This window comes from Cavia porcellus, unplaced genomic scaffold, assembly GCF_034190915.1.
Source record: "Cavia porcellus strain 051 isolate PalLab524CR breed Dunkin Hartley unplaced genomic scaffold, mCavPor4.1 scaffold_8, whole genome shotgun sequence".
Classification (NCBI taxonomy): domain Eukaryota; kingdom Metazoa; phylum Chordata; class Mammalia; order Rodentia; family Caviidae; genus Cavia; species Cavia porcellus.
Genome location: NW_026947491.1, coordinates 28,130,514 through 28,152,304, shown reverse-complemented (window position 1 = coordinate 28,152,304; position 21,791 = coordinate 28,130,514). Strand labels below are relative to the sequence as shown.

General features: G+C 44.2%; 1 protein-coding gene across 1 annotated transcript in view; it reads right to left on the bottom strand.

Moving 5' to 3' along the window:
• Fgd4 (FYVE, RhoGEF and PH domain containing 4) overlaps window positions 1-13,155 on the bottom strand; it is a 209,940-nt gene extending 196,785 nt beyond the window's left edge. Inside the window, exon 1 of the mRNA XM_003466772.5 lies at window positions 12,879-13,155. Within this exon, the coding sequence (XP_003466820.2) occupies window positions 12,879-13,032 (154 nt within the window). The 5' untranslated portion in view covers window positions 13,033-13,155. The remainder of the gene's footprint in view (window positions 1-12,878) is intronic.
• Between the last annotated feature and the right edge of the window lie 8,636 nt (window positions 13,156-21,791).

Here is a 21,791-nt window from a genome sequence, read left to right as displayed (position 1 = left end):
TGAGTTTGATCCCCAGTACAAAAAAAATTATATATATATATATATATATATATATATATATATATATATATGTTTTCAGATGTACCTTTTCCAATAAATATCATGCAAATACATTTTAAAATTAAACCAATCTACATTTCATCATCATAGTTATTAAAATACCATCAATGGCAAGAAATATCCCAATTTCAGAGATGTGAAAAAGCATACATTTTAGATTTGATGATATACATTAAAAAATTGAAAAATACTAGTGATATTCTAAGTTCAGGTAAGTTTACAATCTCATCTTTTTCTGTAAGAACTATGCATTAAAATCCAATTTCTGATGCTGTTTAGTTGCTTCCTTTCAGGGTTTTGAGTCTTTGTTTTTCTGGGAATCTAACCCAGAGGTGCCTCACCACTAATCTTTATCCTTCTTTGTCCTTATTTCATCTTATTATTTTGAAACAGGTGCTAAGTTGCCCAGATGGGACTTGGACTTTTTGAAGCCAGCCCATTTGCGATGGCCCCATGTATGCAACTGGGTGGTCACCAAGTAGGAGAGGAATTTCTTCAATTAAGATTTGGACAGAAAAAGTCAACCAAGCAAAGGCTATGGAAGGAGAGCAGTGAGGGCAGAGAGGAAGGGAAATGGATGGTGAGGCCGTCCAATCCCCTCACTCTGTCACAACAGAAGCATTTGGGCCCCTGGGGAGGGGCAGTATGCCCTGACCTGCTTGGGGGCTCAAGACCTGTGTGTGACAACAGAGACATCAGAGGATGCCAAGAAAAGCAACGGAAGGAGCAGTCGGGGTGCTGCTCCAGGACTACCCCTGGCCTGCAGGAAGATATGTGGGCCATAAAGAGTCCCTGCTCTGGGAACAGAGACAGAGGGCGGAATAGGTTGAAACTCAGGTTTGAGGGCTGCTTCATGACCTCTGACTTGGCTCAAGACAACCCAGAAGGAAAACCTGAGAAGATAGCACCAAAGCACAGTTCCGGCAGGGCCACAGTGAAGTGTGGACTAAGCTGGAAAGGAACAGAGGGGACAGAAGATAAGTACATGGAGGCAGTGCCACCCACTCCCCTGTGCCCAGGACCTGGCAGCAACCATTCCTGATCCAGTGCAAAACACACTCAAGATGCCACTGGAAGCTGCCCGGGAGGCCAGAGCTGTGTTGCTGCTAACAACACTGAGAAAATTATTACCCCCAACACTTTCCAGGCCCTTTAAAGAAATGAACTGGATTATATTCTCCCAACATGTGATGGTGCACACCTGAGGCCAGCCTGAACTGTGCAAGACCCTGTCTCAAAACAAAAAGCCATTGAAAGTAGAATGAAATCTCTTACGTTCAGGCTTTCCTGACCCCTTACCCCAGGAAAAGCCCAGACACTATAGTACTTAAAAGTGGCCTCATGGAAGGGAGAGAGATCTCTGATGATCCCGTTCTGTTCTTGACCCCCAACCTGTCCCTCAGGGAGATATGGGTCTCTCCATCTGTCTAATGAAGAAACTTCAGATAGGACCAGATACCTATGACCCAATTGCTGGACATGGCCTCTTCTGTGTTCAACAATCAGGATCTGGAGGAGGTTAAGGGAGAAAAGCTAGAATTACAACTGTTGCAATTGACAATGCTTTAAATTCACTAAGGTCACCTAAGGGAAAACCCAAGAACAACAGCGGTTCAGTTTAAGTGCAAGAAGCCTGGATACTGGGGACGTGACTGCACCAAGCCACTGCCTGGGCCTTGCTGCAGATGTCAAGCGGCCAATGTCCCTGAGTCACAGCAGTGAGGAGTGACTGTCCCCAGTCACAGAGAGGAGCTAGGCCAGTCAAACCCCTCATTTCCTGCTCTGAAGAGGCCCAAGGGAACCTCCAATGCCCCTGTCCCTGGATATCACCCATATCCCGTTAGGAACTTTGGGTAGAACTGGATGTTATGGCTGAGCCAATTCAATTACTTCATTCTGCTCTGACTCACTTCTCTGGAAACCTCTCCTCTGGATCTACATCTATAGTCAGAGATTCTTTACTCTTCCTCTGATGTGTCACTTTGAAGGACAAGTGTTTAACCAGAAAATTTCTAATTGTCCTACTTTCTTGCTAGAAGGAGATTTTCTAGAAAATTAGGGGCAATTCTCAAATTGCAGTTAAGACCAAAATGAATTGTACCTGTTGGAACTATTCCACTTCTCTCTGACCTAATGAGCCACGGGTGGATTCTGCTGCATGGTATAACACAGTGGTACTGCAGTTTAGGAACTTAATTTGCTTAGTGATTTTGGGGAAGATGGCTATGTTTGTGTGGGGAAGATGGCTTTAGTTATGTTTGTCACGTGATGCAGAGACTGCAAATAGAAGCAAAATTCTGCTGAACACCTTTGTTCATGAACCAAATTATTTGCAAACAAAGCAGTCATGAGCCAAGGTATTACTGTACCTGACTTAAGAAATTCCTTCTTCCTCTACATATTGGAAAAGAAAGGAATTGCCTGAGTGGCTTGACCAAAAGGCTAAGACAAGAATTCTATCCAGTGGCATACGTTTCAAAAAGTTAGATGGAGTGGCTAACTGGACTGATACCCTGCCTGAGAAAAGTAGCAGCTACAGCTATGCCAGGAGAAAGCTGTGAAACTAACTTTAGGTCAGAAACTAGAAGTCTTGGCTCCCCCATGAGATCGGAGCAATTCTTGAGACCAAATGTTACTTGTGGTTAACAAAGGAATGCTTTGCCAACCTTTAGGTCATGCTTTTTATACCTCCTTGAGGTTATTATAAAAACTTTCACTTCCCTTAAACTTGCCTCTTTGATGCCTGCAGGCCCAGACATCAGTCACTCATGAACAAGTGATCTCCCAGACCTATGTAAACAGGCAGGACATCAGTGGCCTGCTTATCCATGCACCTGAGGAGCTGTGGTTCACTGATGGAAGCAGTTTTTTCCAAGGACACCGAAAGGCAGGTTATGCACTTGTCAACTCAGGACAGGTCATTGAAGCTAAACTTCTTCCCTCAGGGACCCTTGCTCAAAGAGTAGTGCTAATAGATTTTTGTTTAGCAATTGATACTAGGAAAGGGCAAGAAGCTATATATTTACACAGACTCAAATACACCTTTCTCTGGTACTACATGCCCAAACAGCAATCTGGAAAGGAGCTTGCAAAGAAGTAGGCAATCACCAGCAGAAAACTCCACAACTCAGAGACAGGCTGTCTTCCCAAGCAGGTTGAAGTCATGCATTGCAAAGGATCTCAAAGAGTTACGTCTAAAGTCTCCTTGGAAAATCCAAAGGCTGATAAGGAGGCAAAAGGGCAGCACTACAGTCCCTCAAGTCTCTAGCCTTATTCTCGTTCCTGAGAAACCATTCCAGTCTTCCTCAAGGGATGCAGTCACAAGCTAAGACAGTCCTACATGGGAAATGGTCACTAGATTTTCACAGGCTATGAAGAAAGCTATTCCTGAAAATCTCTGGAAGACGTGGGGCTCCTCTTCAGAAAGCAAGACTCCAGCATTGCTCCAGGTGTAAGTAAGTAGTCAAAAATGATCCTCACTGATGATTCAACTCCCCTTAAATGAGTACTGCTATTGAGGATCCTGTTTTTAATTAGGTTCATTATGTGCACAGTCTTGCTAAGGTTGTGGATCTCTGATTCTTAATAATTTATCTAACCTCTCTTATAGAGAGCCCTTGTCTGGGAAGTTTATATTTGTAATTCCATGGAAAAAGTTTTTGGAATTCCAGCAAGTTAGTTCCAATCTACCACTTCTAGTGCAACCCAAGTTGAGAATAGACTCTAAGACATACAAACACACACACACACACACACACACACACACGTATGGGGAGCCAAGGAGTCCTAAGTCCAGCCAAGATGGTGCTCACTGGAACAAAAGCCTTGACCCAGGGCCAAACCTGGGATTTATTAATTCTCCATGATGGAAGTGGCTCGTGGATAAGTGACAGGGAGAGTGGTGGGAAATACAAGAGTACCTTGAGCTAGGCTAGGTAGGAGGGGCTGAGATCACCTCTGCAACACACAGAGGTCAAAAATGCAGAGAGTAATCTGCATAACACAACTGAAGTAGTATCTAACATTTTTAGGTCGGTGCTTCAGTTCAGCCTCCTTCTCGGGGCTCAGTCCCAGCCAATGGTGTGGAGCATCGCTCTCCATCCCGCCCAGCTCAACCATGTTTTTCTGAGAGTCAATGGGCCAGGAAACAGTGAATGTCCCTTTGCTTTTTCCTCAGCCAGCCCAACTTACAAGGCTTACAGCCAATTGTATGGGCAAAGAAATAGCCTGGCCAGCTCTGTATATATCAACATGGAGATAAGACCAAGTTTGTCCAAAATGGAGATAACTGTTCTTCTTTCAAGGAGAGTCATCTGGATACTTCCCCACTCTTTCTTTGCATAATTTGTCCTCCACAAGAAATGTGGACATCTGACCTGCTCCTCATACTTGGGCTTTACTTTCCCAATGTAATAATACAATTACTTTCTCCTCCCCATTGAACTGACAGCTCAGCAGTTACTAACACTTCTCTGTCTTCTGGACAGGTATTTTTTCTTAAACCCAGCCAGTGAGCCACAATGCCCCAGAGCAGTTGAGAGAGCATATAACCCCCAGTAGGTAGGTTCTACAGTTCGTTTTGGCTGAAACAAGGTCCCTCTGCACCCCATAAAGAATTATGGGAGTCTGTGTCTCTCAGGGGGAAATAAGATAAAAGATTAGCTGCCAAGCTGACTGGAGAAGTAGGCATGACATGTTAATAACAAGGTCGCAGGAGACATGCAGAGAGCAGGTCCCAGAGCCCTGCATATGGACACATGGACTTCTCACAAGAACTCGAGCAGATCTTCATAGGATGGCCCAGACTTATGTCAGCCTGAGAAGTGGGTGATTCGAAAGGACAACCACACTGAGTTGTTGCCACTGTGTCCTCTTGCACGGCAGCCACACTCACACTGTAGGCTGTGCTTTCCCTACTTTAGTTGGCCAAACTCACTCTGCAGAGCCTGGTTTTTTTCCTTTTTTAAAAAATGGTACCAGGGATTGAACTCATGACCTTGTGCTTGCCAGGCAGGCGCTTGTGCCGCTGAGCTAAATCCCTAGCCACTTTTCCTATCTTTAATAAAACTTACAACCATTTGCACTTGTCTTGATCAGTTCTTTGCTCAGGACAAAAATAACCTAGAAACACCTTCAGAAGGAAACTCCAACACCCTAAAACCTGGTAACACCTCCAAATCCACAAGGTAATTAACAATAGAGAAGGACTAAGACTCCAATGGTCTAAGTCCCACGGCAGAGCTACTGCAGTACTGGAAGCCCTGACGTATGAAACAATTCTGTTCAGTCAGATTCATTTCTAAGTTCAACAAAGTGAGTCTTCTATGCCTTTGGCACAAATACACACTATAAAGGATTTTTTAAAAAAGCAAATGCACACATAAGGAACAAGCAACATCTCCCATCCTTTCACCTCAGTCCAATCTCTCAATTATTTCCTCTTTTGTTTCCATGGTTACCGCTTTGTGCTCCTGCTTCCGGACACCCTGGCCCGAGTGAGCGCCGCACCTCTGCACACTCCGCGCTGTGCAGGGAGCTCACGGCAGCACAGCTGTCAGGCGTCCGGCAGACATGGAAGCTGCTTCCCCATTTGTTCCCATCTATGAATGTTCATAACACGAGGTCCATTCCTACCCGTGAGAGTTCACAGCCCAAATGTTCCTAAGTCAGGAACTTACTATATAATATAATAATACTTACTATAGTAAGTCAGGGACTTACCATAATATTTAAGAAAGAAAAGAAAAATGTAGAATTATTCTACTGGACAGCAAAGCCCCTTATGGAGGTATAGTAGCTGAGGCAGTGTGGTTTTTGCCCAGGAATAGAATACTGACCAATGGGATAGATCAGAGCCCCAAAAGATCTCTGTTGAAAGTTCTCTGAAAGTTCACAACTTGAATGTTTGTAAGGTGAGGACTTACTGTATAATTCTTTGATTTCTAAGCCCTCCAATGTTAGGTCCCCAGCAGACATTCAAATACTTGCTAAAGGAATGAACAGTGCTAGAGTTAGTGGGATCAGAAAAACGTAGCGGATGACGAATTTTGTCACAAAGGATGTAGCGATTTGGAAGAACACACAGATACTGATGGAATTCATTGGCCCAGGGCTCTGAATGGAACTTGGGTGCGAAACTTTTCCCAGTCTGGCACAGAGTTCCAGACTCTGTCATGGGAAGCTGCTTCCACCAGAACAGACCTAGAAGCTAGGACACAGGACACCAATCAGCCCATGTCCTCCTGCCTCTAACACATTTACGCCAGTCAGCGCTCTCACGCACTCTGTGGTTTGCTGTTATATATCACACTCTGTGTCCAGAACACAAAGGCACTCCAGGCCCAGGAGCTTGCCCCATCTCCCTCTGGATTCCCCACCCTGTTGAACACATTGAGGCCTCAGTAGACAAGACCAAGGTGGCAGGTTTTAGGAAAAACTCAAGTTTCTGCAGAGAAAACAAAGATCATTTTAAAGCCTCACTTTTCCTTAGAGGGATGTTATTTTTAACTAGGTCTAGCTATACATATACCATCTTCTGACAACTTTTGACAGACTGCACTGCCACACACTTGAAAAACACTAGTGAGGAGAACTGAGGAGACTGCAGTTAGTACAACTCATACCTCATGTGATTCTATATGTTGACTTTTTACTTCTTAGCATGCATTTTAAAAAATACTTCATAAATGAACTTGATTTAAAGTCACTACAAGCTCAATATGGTGGTGCAGACCTGTAATTTCAGCACTCGAGAGGCTGAGGCAGGAGGACAACTTCAAGTCCCAGCCTACACTGGGCAAGTCAGTAATTTGGGTAGACCCTGTACTAGATTCAATCCCTAGTACAGTAATAATAGTTCTTAACCATACATAAAGCCAAACAATATCAAAGTTGGTAAATTCTACATGAGGAACTGTACTGTAGCAATTTTTAAAAAGTTGTAATTTTTCACTCTTGGGACATTTACACCCATTAAGCAAGTCTTTTAAAATCCAGAGCAGATATAGAGAAGGCAAATAAATCCTGAGGGCTGAGGAGAGCACCAAAAATTAATAGAGTCAGGAAGAAGACAAGGGAAGTCCCTGAGGAAAAAGGAGATGAAAAGAAAGCAGAAAATCCTTCTAGAGGGAGAAAAGAACTTGAAGCAGTGAGGTGGGAGAATGAGGATCTGATCTGAGCCAATTAAGATCCAGAACAGAGCTTTGAAAAGGTGCAGATGACCCTGTTGTCCCAGTACTTGGGGGAGACTGAGGCAGGAGGATCCCTGTGAGATTGTTCTGAGCTACACAGTTACTTCAAGGCCAGCCTCAACTATAAAGCAGACACTGTTTCAGAGAGAGTAGGAGAAAGAGAGAGAGAAGTGCAAATGTCTCTGTGTGTGGTGGTATAAGCCAGAAACTCTAGCATTAAAAAGCTGAGGTAGGATGGTGGAAGGTTCAAGCCCAGCTCAGGTAATTTAGTAAGACTTCTCAAAATAAAATAAAATAAAACAGGATTAGAACTAAAGCTCAGTGGTAACCTAAGAGCCAAAAGCAGGTTACTAGAAGGTGCTTGGGAAGGCATTGCTAACATTTAGGTTGCTAACCCAGTGCTGGGAACACAAAGCAGCCTCAAAGAAAATAAAGCGGTGAGGAGGACAGGGTGCCACACAGGCATTCTTCAGATGGCAGCTGAGAGCGCAGACATGGCAGAGGGGAGGCAGCTCTGCAAGAGTTCCTCCTCAGCAAAGGCCAGAAGGTGGCGAAGGTGCAGGGAGCTCACTGCAGAGGGAAGGACGCAAGGACCTGGAACAGGTGCTAAAGAGGAAGCAATCAGAATGGGCCAGGTAAGTGTCTCCACCCAACTCAGCCTGGTCTGGGCTGGAAGGTGCGGCAGCTCCTAACACTGTCCAGGGCAGCGTCGCTGGCCCCACAGAGAGCTGCAGCTGCTCTGAGCTGGGCCCCGAGTCACGACAGGGACTGTGAACCTTTCAGAGGCACCAGTGCACAGGTTCGCCACCACTGGGAAGCCCTGCCTGGAGGTCCAGGTAACATGCTTCAGCCACAGCATGGCATGCAGGAAGCAGAGCAGATCATCAAAATATTTGACATAATTTTAAAAATACACTACACCAGCTCCTGTCCAAACCCACTGGATTGAGCACATTTCACATCTGCAGCATGAAATGCATCAAGTTTGAATCTATTCTGGGTGGTGATTCGCAGCGCTACAGTAGGTAAGTATCAGCTACCTACCCTGAGCACAGCAGAGCCAACTTCACTTCACTGAGATGAGCCCAGCAGGTGGGGTGCCAGGCGGGCAGTCCCTCGCATCCCTTCCTATCACCTGGGGGACCTGCAGCACAAGGGACACAGCCAAAGGGTGAGTGTGGATTAAGAGCTTCCGGGTGCTCAGGACCACAGGTGTACACAGCCGTTCTTTAAACTGCTCCCAGAAGGGAATCCTGGAAAACTTCTCCGTTCAGTCCTTCCAACAACCTTTCAGTTTCACAGCAGGTTTTGTTTAAAAGAGCTTCTAGGAAACATTAACGATATTGACTTACGTTTTACTACAAGGCTTTGCATATTTGTTTAGCACATTAAAAAACTGTATTCCAATAAGCCAGATACAGTGGCACAGGACTAGAATCCCAAGTATTCAGGAGCTGAGGCAGGAGGATAGTAAATTTAAAGCCAGCCCAGACAATTTAGGGAGATCTTGTCTCAAAATTTAAAAAAAAAATGGTTTTGGGTGCAGTTCCATGGTAGAGCACTTGCCTAGTGTGAGTAAGACCCTGGGTGCCACTGGTGACCCTGAAGAAAGAGGAAGACGGGAGAAGGAGGGAGAGCACAGTGGGAGGAAAAAGACGAAAGGGGGAGGGAGGAAGCCTGGACGGAATCATGTACATTCCCTTACCATAAAGCACCTACAGGCTGAAAAATTACAACAGACAGCGTTTAAGGTATTGCTGGGATCAGAAAACAAAAGTAAAGGAAATGCTGAAGGGCAGGTACTGTGACTAAGCCTGCAAAGCTCAGGAACGGAGTGTCACTGCCTGGCACCTGGGGCCCATCTTCTAGAACAGGGTGACCTGGGAAAATCTCCCACGAAAGCTAACTGGCACGCCCATTCATGTTCTCTCACCCCACCCCCAACAAGCCTGAGTACAAATCCACCTGAAGTTAGGGAAATGTCTGGCATTATAATAAATTAAAGTAGTGCTGGGTTTGCACTAGGAACAGCAAGATACGGTAATGCAGGGCTGTAATACCAGCCCTTTGGAGGCTGAGGCAGGAGGGCTGCTGCGAATTTCAGGCCAGCCTGAGCTCCATAATGAGACGCAATCCCTAAACAAACAAATATAGTCCCAAAATAAAACTGGAGCAAACAGGTCAGCATCCTCATAAAATGAATGCCAGTGAAGTAGAGAAGCTGCCTGTAAGCAGTGGCAGCAGAGAGGACGCCAGTGAGAAGATCCTCCCACTCTGTGGGTTTGGACCTTTAATTCTGGAAGGAGACTGAGGGCAGGGCCTCGAAACAGCTGGGCCAAATAAGCACAGATAAGATGGCAGAAATAAACACAAGTATCACAGTAATTATAAATACATGAACTTTTAAAGTCTACTTCGCTTCACGTCTATTCCTTTGTGTGAATGGATTTTTCAAAATGAAAAGACAATGGGGAAGGGGTGGGCTGGGGAACAAAATCCAGCAGCCAATACCACTGAATTACATCCCCAGCCCTTTTTCATTTTAATTTGGAGACAGGGTCTTTCTAAATTGCCCAAGCTGGCCCCAAGCACAACCTTTCTGGCTCAACCTCCTAAGTAGCTGGAATGACAATGTGCCATTGTTCTAGGCTAAAAAGAAATTTTTTTTTTTTTTTTTACTAGTACCGGGGATTGAACTCACAACTGCCTGCTTGCAAGGCAGGTGCTCATGCCGCTGAGCTAAATCCCCAGCCCCTAAAAAAATTTTTTAAAGGATAATCAAATGACCTTGGATCTTTAAACTTTAATTGGGGGGACTCAACAGTCAAAACATCCCCTTTCCAAGCCTAAAGATGACCTGGTGTCTATTCCATTACCGTCTTTACTCTCAGCTTCTTACCATTTGTGTAGCAATAACAAATACCTCATTCTCCAAAGAGGCTGATTTAGGCTCCGGACAACTATCACCTCTGATGCCAGACACACTCAGATCTGAATCCTGCCTTCATCAACATTTCCTGAGTCCAATCATGTCAGCACAACTCTGTCCTCAATTTCTTCAGTTGTAAATTGAGCAGGATATTATCTACCAAATAAGACTGTTGCAAAGTAAATTTATACATATATGTACTTGTGTATACCACAACATGGTTCTTCGTAGACAAAACATATTTGACAGCACTTGAGAGGCTGAGACAGGAGGATCCTGATTTTGAGGCCAGTCTGGGGCTATGCACAAATTCAAGGTCAGCCTAGACTACATACCAGTGAGTTCAAGGTCAGGCTAGACTAAATAGCAGTACCCTGACTCAAAAACAAAAGTTATAAATAGCAGCTATTATAAACATCAAAGAAGGAAACCATTAATTATCTCAGCAAGTACACTTTTTAAAAAAACCATTGTACACTGTCTCCTGTCCTAGTAGTATCAGACTTTTTACGACACAGGTAAGCAAGTGACTCCTTGAAATGGCCCCATCTAGCAGCTTATTTTGTGCCAGTCATCTACCGACAGAATCATATGTAATGCCCTTAGCAATCATAGAAAATACTGTCACTTCTATTGACCAGATGAAAAAACTGAGCAGTTAAGAAACTTGTCCAATTCACCCCTGGCGATGGAAGAGGGACTGGAAATTGGGTGCTGTTAAACCCTAGAGCTGTGCCTTAATGCCTTCCCTTCACTGTACCAGGCAGGGGAAAGCTTCACACTCAGGCACACACCGGGGATACAGCTGGTAGGTTCTCACAGACACCTTTACTGAGGTCCCGGCGCTGAGCTACAGCTCAGTCTGATAACAGAGCTCACTCCTTTGCCCAAACTGTGTTGGCTCAAACAGTCCTGACTCAGCCTTCCAAAGTGCTGGGATTATGGGAATGTACCACAAAACCAAGTTTATTTTCATATTATTTTGAGCCAAAAATTAGAGAACTCTAAAAATAATGAATTTCATAAGCAGAGAATACAGCACTGTGCTGCCAGAGCAAATTCTCTGCCAAGTTCTTGATCTCTCAGTTCTTGTTCTTTTTTTTTTTTTTTTTTTTCGGAGCTGGGAGTCTTAACCAAAGCCAAGCTGATGCCAGGCAAATACCCTACCACGCTACACCTCCAGCCCTTATTCCTTAAGAGGGAAAATAACATCTTGATTGAGTAATGTCCACACTAATGCAACTAATTTTGTGGTTTTTGAATATTAGTATTTCCCTGGGGTTATGAAGTGAACTGGCATGTCTCAAGAATTTATATCTGGTTTACTTTTTTTGATGAGAGGTGCTTATATAATGATAAATAATACCACAAAACAAGGATTCGATCCAAATAAGGAAGCACTTTCTATTGTGGTCTCCCTCTCCACCTTTAACAGGCTGTGGTTGCAGTGATTTAAAATACTGCATTTTAAAATTTGCTTAAAAACAAAAATAAAAGTTAAATTAACTTTTTTTTGTAGATTCTTCTACAGACGTTGCAGATTATACTATAGGAGGGTAACACTTCTACCTATTGAAATATACTAATTACCTTTCAAGCTTGAAAATAATACCATAATAACTTTTGAGTTTCAAGGAGTAAAAAATATTGGGCCAATGAAACAAACTTAGAAAAGTTATTGCTAGATTCTCTAGGGTTTTTTTTTTTATTTAAATGCTGTGATTCTCCTTGAAATTAAGAGATAGAGGTAGGGGCGTAGCTCTGTGGAAAAGCAGTTCTCTAGCCTGAGCCAAACCCTGGGTTCCATCCCTACCTGGCACTGCAAAATAAACGCGGGGGCGGCAGGGGGTGAGTTGAATCCTTTATAACTACAGCTGCCTTATACTTATAATTTATATATTCCCTTTGCTTCTAAGAGGGAATTTATTTGTATTTTGTTCACCAAGTCAGAGAGTGTGAAATTAAGCTAAGGTGATCTTTGTAAAAGGATAATCTAAAGAATCAAGATCCCACTAGCTGCAAGTTGAAAACAGTTGATTAGCAAGTTGGGTCCATTAAACAAAAATATCTTCAAAACAAAACAAAGCATTTTCACTTGATAAAGAAACTATTCTTCCATTCATTTAAGAATGAATCAAAACTACAGGAGGTTTCGTGAGTTATTTCAAGGCGTCCCAGTTCTGCAGCAAATAAACCAAGACCGAAATCACTGTCGCTGAGTTAACTGTTGACCTATTTTCCCACAGGGCCGCCTCTGCCCTCGACCGCGCTGCTCCGGTATTGGTCATTGCGCATTCGTGGTCCTATAGTTAAAGACAAGGACGGGAACACTTAAAATCTCCCAACATTTACCCTGTTTAAATCACCAAAAGAGCTTCGCTTAACCGTGATAAGACGTGAGAAGTTAACAGAGCGCTTGCATTTCAGCCACTCCAGGAAGGGTTCTGTCTCGGGGCCGATCCCACAGCCGGAGTTCTCTGGCGACCACATACTGGGTGAGAGTTTTAAAGAACAGGAAGCAAGGAAAGAAGGAAAAAAGGATACAAATCCATCTGTCCCCTAGTTCTAAGCTCCGGGCGAGAACAGCTCGCCTCCACCCCGCAGAGAAGAAGGTCAGGGCTCGCCGGCCGAACTAATCGCTGCAGACCGAGTCGGAGGACGCCGGCGCCAGGTACTGCTGACCCGCACGCCCCGCTCACCTGCGGGCTCTGCCAAAGCGCGGCCCCCGAGAGAGCGCGGCACAGCCAGCCCCACGCGCTGGGAGGGCGCGCTCCAGGGTCGCGGGACCCCCGGTGGCAGGTGGGCCAGGTTGGATTTGCGTCGGATCGCCACACGCCGGAAGTCGCCGCTCATAGTGCCAAGCCAGTGGGCGGCTCCGCGGCCTCCTCCAGAGAATGGAACCAGGATCGGGGTGACTAGGAGACTGGGCGACTTCCAGCGGCGCGGGGTTTGGTCCTTGCTCACCTGAAGCCCCCCCACCCCCCGCCGCCCAGCGCCGGGTCCCGCCCCGCCCCACTGAGCCAATCGCCTCGGCTCCACCACGCCCCATTCTGCACCCCCGAGCCAATAGCCGGGGCTCATCCCGGCCCCGCCTCCAAACCAATCACCGTGGTCCCGCCCTGCCCGTCCCCGCGCTCCCGAGCCAATCGCTGCGACCCAGCCCCCCCCGAGCCAATCGACGTGGCTCTACCCTGACCCGCCCACAAGAGCCAATCACCGTGGCTCCGCCCTTCCCCGTGCTCCAGAGCCCAGCGCTGCGGCCCCGCCCCGTCCTCCGGAGCCAAGAGTCCAGGCGCGGGGGCGACAGGAGGGGCGCGCCGGAGCGCGGTAGCGCGTTGCGGGTGGCCAAGGATGCCCGGGGCAGAGCAGGCAACCTGGGTGGGACTGGGACAGATGCTGTAGATGCCAGGCTCCTGCCCCAATCCGGCGTCGCGCCGGTCCAAGCCCCGCCCCCTCGCCGCACCTGCTCCTCATATCGTATCTGACGCGCGGAAAAGTGGAGCGGCCACCTGTAGGCCATGCTGGGTTCCGGGCGGAAAGAAAAGTCCCGCTGCCCTGCTGTCTCTGCAGGGAGCTCGCCGAGCCTAGACTCCCCAATCAGGGGCACGCGCGCCTCTTCAGCCGCTGTGCTTAGCCTTCTCCGATTGTACATGGTTCGAAGAAGCGACTCCGAGCCCCGTCCAGGTCTCTGTACATCTGTCCTAGCAGGAGGCTCCGAGTCAGAGTCCAAGCCGGAGCTCCGCACCCAGACCGAGGGGTGGAGAACAGAAAAACAAGGACGTCGGAACTTTGCTGTCAGTAATGCATTCAGAGCCCTTCTGTAATTATCGTCTCGTGGTTTAGGCTATTAATACGAAATTCTAGAAAATACACTTTTAGCAGGATATAGGGCCAGAGGGAAAATTACGAGAAGTTTAAGGCAAGCCTCAGCAACATAGCTAGGCTCTGGAGCACCGGTACAGCGTGTTAAGTAAACTTGGTGTGAAGCTCAGGAATAAAGGAATTGTTTAGCCAGTGCCAGACCCTGGGTTTGATCTCCAGGACTCTACGCCACCAAAAAGAATGGTCCTTAATTTTTAAACCATTGGAAAAAATTTTCTTTGTTGTTTTCAGATGCTGCATGTTGAATCCCTTATAATAACCATGTGCTATCATTGAACTCCATTGCTAACCTCTAGAAGTCCAAAGTATGTGATGTTGCCAGGTGTGGTGGCACACATCTGTAATATCACCATTCAGGAGACTGAGGCAGGAGGATCACTGCAAATTTGAGGCCAGCCTGGGCTACACAGTGAGAGCCTGGCTCAAAAAAGAGTATATGTGTACATGTGCATGCACATGTGTGTATATCCCCACTTATTTTCACTGCTGGCAACACAGCTTGAGAAGAATACATTGCATACCTTTGCGAAGAAATGAACAACATCTGATCAGAGTCATCAGTGAGCCTGCTATGAGCTGGTGGAGATCAGACTAAGGACCTGTCAGGATGACTGAGCAGACACCTACAGTTGTTAAGATTCCAGCGGCAAACTGGCCTAGAACTTATTTATTCCTCATTTCTTTGGGATCATCAGGAGAAAGGGCCTCTGTTTCCAGCTTCCATGAATGCTGAGCGGGGTACTGTGAATCACTTAAACACCACCCCCAGTCAAGCTCATTTCAAATTTCAGATGATTTCACGTTTACAAATTCCAAAACAATATTTCATAGATGTGAACTTAGTACACGTTCATATCTGTACATGAAACTTTTACTGAGCCATGTTACCAAGCCAGGCAGCTTAGACAGAGGCTGGATGGCCAGAGTCTGAAATTGCCCCAGCAAAGAAATGATGCTGATCTTGACTCTAGATGCAAAAAGAAACTTTTAGAAGATGTGTTGGTTCTGAAAAATGACTGAATTATTGTAAAAAGTGCAGCACACATTCTGCTCTATGGCTCATTGCAAGTACCACAACTGTGTTCACTGGAGGGACACTCTGAGGCCATCACCTGCAGGACAAATCTGTCATTTGCAGATTTGCATCTTCTCCAGCAGATGGGGTTGCTTCATCTACAGGTGACAGCAGGAGACCACAGAGTTCTGCTGATTGGGTCTCAGAACCAAGAGCAACACACTCTGAAGTTTCCTGTGAAGAGACAAACTATGAATGTGAAACCACTGATATAAATCCCACAGAATTATTTTTTCAAGGTAGACACAGATATAAAACTTTTACTGAGAATACTGGCAGTCAGAAAAATATATTTTAGAGCTGGGTGTGCTGACAAATACCTGTAATCCCTGCACCCAGGAGGCCAGTGCAGGAGAGTTACCATGCAATCAAAGCCAGTTTGGCCTCCACAGTAAGTGCAAGGTCAGCCTGAACTCCACAGTGAGATCCTGTCACCAAAAGCAAAGAAAAGACCAAAACAAACAAACATATATATAACCTTTTCATGCCAATAGTTTTCAATTCATCATGAGAAAACATCTTCTATTTTAGAGTCTGTGATGTACAAATATATCACTTTCCACCACACATTATAATTGGTACACCTTATTTTGGTTCCCCTTTCTAGAGTGTAAGTACCATGATGACCAAGTCTGTCTAATTCATGTTTGTGTTCTCTGTAACATCTTGTACAGTGGTTTTCATTTAGTAAAGCTTTCAATAAAGTCAACTGAACAAAATAGACTAAAAGAAAAAATATTTATGAACACAAATAGCAATTCCTCTTTAAGTTATGGATCCTACTAGAAATCTGGGTTACAATTTCTGTGTAAAGATATTATTTTACCCCCCCCCCCCATTCCTTTTGGTAGTGCTGGGGACTGGCCGCATAGCCTTATGCATGCTAGGCAAGTGCTCTACCATGAGCTCCACCCCCTTCCTCCTGCACAAGCCTTTTAAAGGCATCATTTTGTTGATAACATTTTTTTGCCCTAGGAATCAACTCACAACCTTGCTCTTGTTAGGCAGGTGCTTTACTACTGAGCTATTTCCCCAGCAAAGGCACTATTTTTATAACAGTAAAAGTCTGAAAGTAATTTATCTATAATAATAAATTATTTCCTTCCTTTTTTCTCCCCCCTTTCCTGTTCCCTTTTCTCACCTCTTCTCCCCCTTCCCTTTTCTCTTCCTCTCCTCCTTCTTTCTTCTTCCTCCCTTCCTTCCTCTTCTTCCTTCCTTCCTTCCTTCCTTCCTTCCATCCTTCTTTCCTTCCTTCCTTCCTTCCTTCCTTCCTTCCTTCCTTCCTTCCTTCCTTCTTCCCTTCCTTCCTTCCTGGCATTGAACCCAGGCTCTTCACATTGAGCTACATCCTTATCTCTTCTTATTTTTTATTTGGAGACAGGAGCTAAATTGTGCAGCTTGGGCTCAAATATGCAATCTTCTGGCCTCAGCCTCCTAGGGAGTATTTTCTTTCTTTTCTTTTTCCCTTCTTTCCTCTCCCCACCTTGCTCTCTTTCCCCATTTGAACACTTTCTTCCTATTTCACAATATTTATTATAAATTTTGATCCTTATTTACACTTTCAGTTTCTCACACTAGAAAAACAATGTGGTGTTTACACGTGTGTCCAATTTATTTCACTTAGTAGTATGGTTTCAAGCTACATCCATTTACTTAGAAATATCTCAAGCTTATCCTTTATGACAGACTGTTTGTATAAAAATATCTTCTTTATCTATCCAATAGTCAATGGGTACTTAGGCTGTTTCCAAGATTTAGCAATTACAAACTGTGCTGATATAAACATATATGTTCATATATCACTGTGGTATGATGCTTTTAATTCTTTGGGGGAAGATACCAAGAGGAATGGCTGGGTGAGAGTATTTTCTTTTAAAAAGATGTATAATGTATCTGTCCTTTTTTTGTTTTGTTTTGTTTTTGGTACTGGGAATTGAACTCACAACCTCACACTTGCAGGCAGATGTTGTACCACTGAGCTGTATCCCCAGTCCTATCCTAGGAAACATTACACCAGCGTGGGGAACTACTCAAACTGCTTCAAAGCTTAGGGGCATCTAAAGACACCCGAGTGTCGGTGTCGCTCCCGGCCGGCAGGAAGAACACACAACAGATTCTGACGGTGTGCAACCTTGTCTTTATTTGTCTCCGCGTGGGCCGCGTGAGGCCTCTGCTCTGCCACCAGTCCTTTCTCACCGGTGGACTTTCTCTATCTCTCTCCCTGTGCTTCTCTCTCGTGGCGGGAGAGGCACTCACTTTTATAGGGTAACAGTGGCCAATCAGTTCAAAGCGCGCGATGCGGGCTGATTGGCTAACATCAGTTGTTGCTAGGCAGACTATCTTACAGAGCGGGTTGTTTAAGTCGCCAGGGCAATCAGGGGGCAGGAAGCAGGCGCCAACTTGGCTCACTCGATGGGAGGGGTAATCTAGCTCAGGCTTTGCTCTTTCTTACAGGCCTCACGTCCGCCAAGTAAGGCGACCGGGCTCGGCCGCGGCTCCCAACACCCGAGGATATGACCCTGCTTGTCTAGCACAGGTGCACAGTGAGATACAGTTATGTAACCATAACTTAGCACATACACAGTGGTTATGGCACCATATAAGAATGTAAACATGAGATAATAACCGGTTCGAGGGTTATACAATGAAGACATGGGCAGCTGTCGCTCTTTTGCTCTGTGCTGCTCCATGCTGCATGCTGTTGTTGCTGATGTCTTGCACACATGTGTTTTTTAAACTTGGGACCTCATCTGTGAAAATCTCTCCTGAGCAGGCTGACAACCAGCCTTACAAGTAATGTAGCTGAAAACTTCCAATATCCTAGAAAAGTTATTCACCAGCATATGTTAAAGAAGAAAACCAGGATTTGAAATTGTGTATTTAGTATGATTCATTGAAAGACAACAAAATGTTAATGGCAATTTTTCACCAAGATAAAATTATCTTCATTCTCTGTTTCCATATCATCCAAATTTACTATAATAAATATAGATTGCTTTTATTACTAGGAAAAGAGAAGCAAACATTTGAGAAACAAAGGGACAGGCTTGGCAGCCCCTCATCTGTGCCTGTTCATGGAAAATAATCTGACAGACTCCAGTTGAAATGTCTGAACTGGGCGTGGTGGAGCATGCCTGTAATCCCTCAGCACTCAAGAGGCTGAGGCAGGAGGATCGTTGTGAGATCAAGACCAGCCTGGGTTCAAAGTGAGCTCAAGTCCAGCCTGAACTGCACAGTGAGACCCTGTCTTAAAAAAGAGAAAGAAAGAAAGAAAGAAAGAAAGAAAGAAAGGAAGGAAGGAAGAAAGTGACTGTCTGTACCCAGAATAGAGTGAGCATCCCCAGGCTTGCTGGCCTTGAGGACTATGTCACTCCTGAAGGAAGATGGGCTCTGTCAGACCAAGGGTCAGTTGCTAACAGGCATGGGCAGCAGGATCTGACAGTCTTCAAGGCCCACTAATGTGCTCATCATGAAGCCAGCCAGTATCACCCCATAGGTATTTAAGAACACCATCAGTTTGTTCAATACCTCCAGCCCCAGGTTTCCATTGGAAATAGGCAGTCATAGGCTGTCTGTGCCTGTTGTCACTCACTATCACACAGTGTGAATTAATAATGTTCCACTGAATTTATACATCCCAAATAATGTGCCTGCCTTAGAAGCATCAGTACCTTCAGGAGATTCTCCCAAGGAGAAAGCCATCACCTTGGCTCTGTCCCAGTGTGACATGCTCTGAAGTTGGCACAATTCTGTTAAACTGGTTGATTATAAAAGAATTTCTGAGATTCCAATGCTTCATGTAGTGTGTGAATAATAAGCATTCATCTATTGATCTTCAGAGGAATTATTAGCAGTGGGGGTGACATATAAATAATTGAGATTTATTTGTTATGTGCACAGACTAACTCCAGTGTTATGATGAATGTGATCATTATGTATGGAGAACACTTTCCTGTCCTTATCATGTCCCAGAAAGTTTATGTTTGTAAACCCATGGAAAAGCTATTGGAATTTGAGTGAGTTAATTCCAATCTGCCACTTTTAGTACAACCTAAGGTGAGAATAAAGACATTAAAGCAGGGGCTGGGGATTTAGCTCAGCAGCATAAGCGCCTGCCTTGCAAGTGTGTGGTCATGAGTTCAATCCCTGGTACCGATAAAAACAAAAAACAAAAACATTAAAGCATATTTATAATTATGGGAGACCAAGGGGTCCTAAGTCCTGCCAGGATGAAGATTCATCAAAACAAAGACCTCAACCCAGGGCCTAACCCAGAATTTATTAATTCATGGAGGGAGTGGCTTGAGGATGAGTGACTGTGAGAATGGTGGGAGACACTGGAGTCCTGTGAGCTGAGCTAACTAGGAGGCTTGAAAGCCCCTCTGCAATACGCAGAGAGAAGGATATGCAGAAAGACCAATCTGCATCACACAACCGAGGACGAATTTAATGCTTAAGGGGTGGTGCTCCAGCTCTGATGTGCAAACTTTTCTGCTCTGGGAATTCGTAGCCTTTCTCAAGACTCAAACCCAGTAGACAGCCCTGGAGCAGTGGCCCGGCATCCTGCCTGGCTCAATCATGTTTCAATGGGAATCACAGGGCAGGGAAACAATGACTGCTTTGGCTTCAAAGATTATGCATCAGCACCTCAGCCAGCCCTATTTACATTGCTGAAAGTCAACCCAAGGGAAAAAGACTTGTACAGATATGTACAGAGCCAGAGCTTCTCTGGCTCTGTACATATCAGCACTTGGAGATAAGACCAGGGTTAGCCAAAATGGAGGTAACTCTTCTTTGTTCAAGCAGAGTCATCGAGGTGGTCCTCCACAATTATGCACTGCAAACATGTCCTGATAAAAATTTTTAAGAATAAATAAAGAAATGCAAAGAAACCTAAAAAAAATAATTTTTAGGAGAAATTGGATTGCTTATAGGAAAAAGCTGGTTGGTCCTATGCAACAGTAAGGAAAGAACATAACAGCAGAAGTAATTGGTACCTACACAATAAGCCCGCCAGACCTCATTTGTTTTTCAGAAACAGAAGAAGCATTATGTTATTTCATTAGCTTCATCTGACCTCAAGTTCAAAGTTGTAATGTCATATACTGAGCAAGAAAATATACTTTAAATATAAGGTATGTATCTTTTAAACAATATGGATGATATATAGGAATGTGCATAATATAAAGAAATTTAGACTTTGGCATATTCCAGCATCCAATGAAAATGTGATTCTAAGGCGCATCTCAGAAAAACTTGTTTCCCTCCCACCACTAGATGTGGACATTGAGCAGCACTGTAGACAAGGTAGGCCCCCATTATGTGCCCACAGAACCCCACCCAGCACCAGCACCCCAGAAAGGACAGACTTTTCTGGGGGTGGGTCATGTGATTAGAATCCCATGGCTTTCTCTCTGTCTTAAGCAGGACATTAAAAACTCTTCACAGGAAATGGTAGACTTCACAGGTAAGCTTCTCACCAGTTAGATTTTATACTCGCTTTTGTTTGATATTTGTGAAGTATGAATAATACTTACTGAAGTGTGTAATTTGATGAAGCCATTTTCATATATTCACTATAAAATATTCAGTATATTCATGCTGTATTCAGTATAACATTGTCTTTATTTTCTAATAAAATAAAAATCTAGAATTATGACAACTGTGGAAGTCAAGGTGACAAATGTTGATTTTTAGCTATATACTAGAAGCAGATAATTCTATTAAAATAGCACAGCTTGAAGTCTGAATCTGAACAAATCTAAGAAAAAGTAACAACTGACAGCAGATGCAAAGTTTAGCAATGTGATAATTTTTCTTTGTATAAGGAAATTTGTGAAAAAATATTTCAAAAGATGCCCTAAGTTTTATAGAAAAATTGAATGAAAAGATTGCCAAGGAGGACAGAGTTAGCAGTAAGAATTAGAAGAAGGGATAGCTTAGTCTCTTGACCACACAGGGAAAACATCAGTGGGTGTTAGTAAGGGTTAATAGGATCAATTAGACAGACTTTAGAATTAATAGACAATAAGCCTATACAGTAAAATTATTTGACAAAAATGTTTATAAAATATGGTACAAACCTGTAATTTCAGCACTTGGGAGGCTGGGGCAGGAGGATTGCCACAAGTTTTATGTCCACCCTGGGCTACATAGTGAGTTTAAGGCCATCCTGAACTACCTAGTGAAACCCTGTCTCAAAAAAACAAAAACAAAGAAACAAGAAAGTGTGTAAGAAACACAAAAGAGGACAACTCCTAAATGTGCAAGAGGCATAATATCTATTTGCAAAACAAATATTGAGATTTCAAAGCAACAGTCATGAAATAACTACTTCATAAGTGTTTTGTAATGGTTATTCCAAATTACATACTAGAAAAATTTAAAAGATTCCTTTTTAAAAAATGCTCTTCCTAAATATTAATTGTTGTTTGATGATATTTTTAGGTAGACAGTAACTTGCAAGTTTTTGAAAAAAAATGGATATATGTATTTTAACCATGTCAAGAACCGAAGTCATCGTGAGAAAGAATGATTCTTATTGTATCTTTTTAAGGCTCAACCTGGTCACCACACTTCCTATTGAAATGTTTCCTTTTGCCCCCCTCTGACGCAGGATCTTTGTCTGCTTCTTTGAGATTTCTGAGCTCAGCTC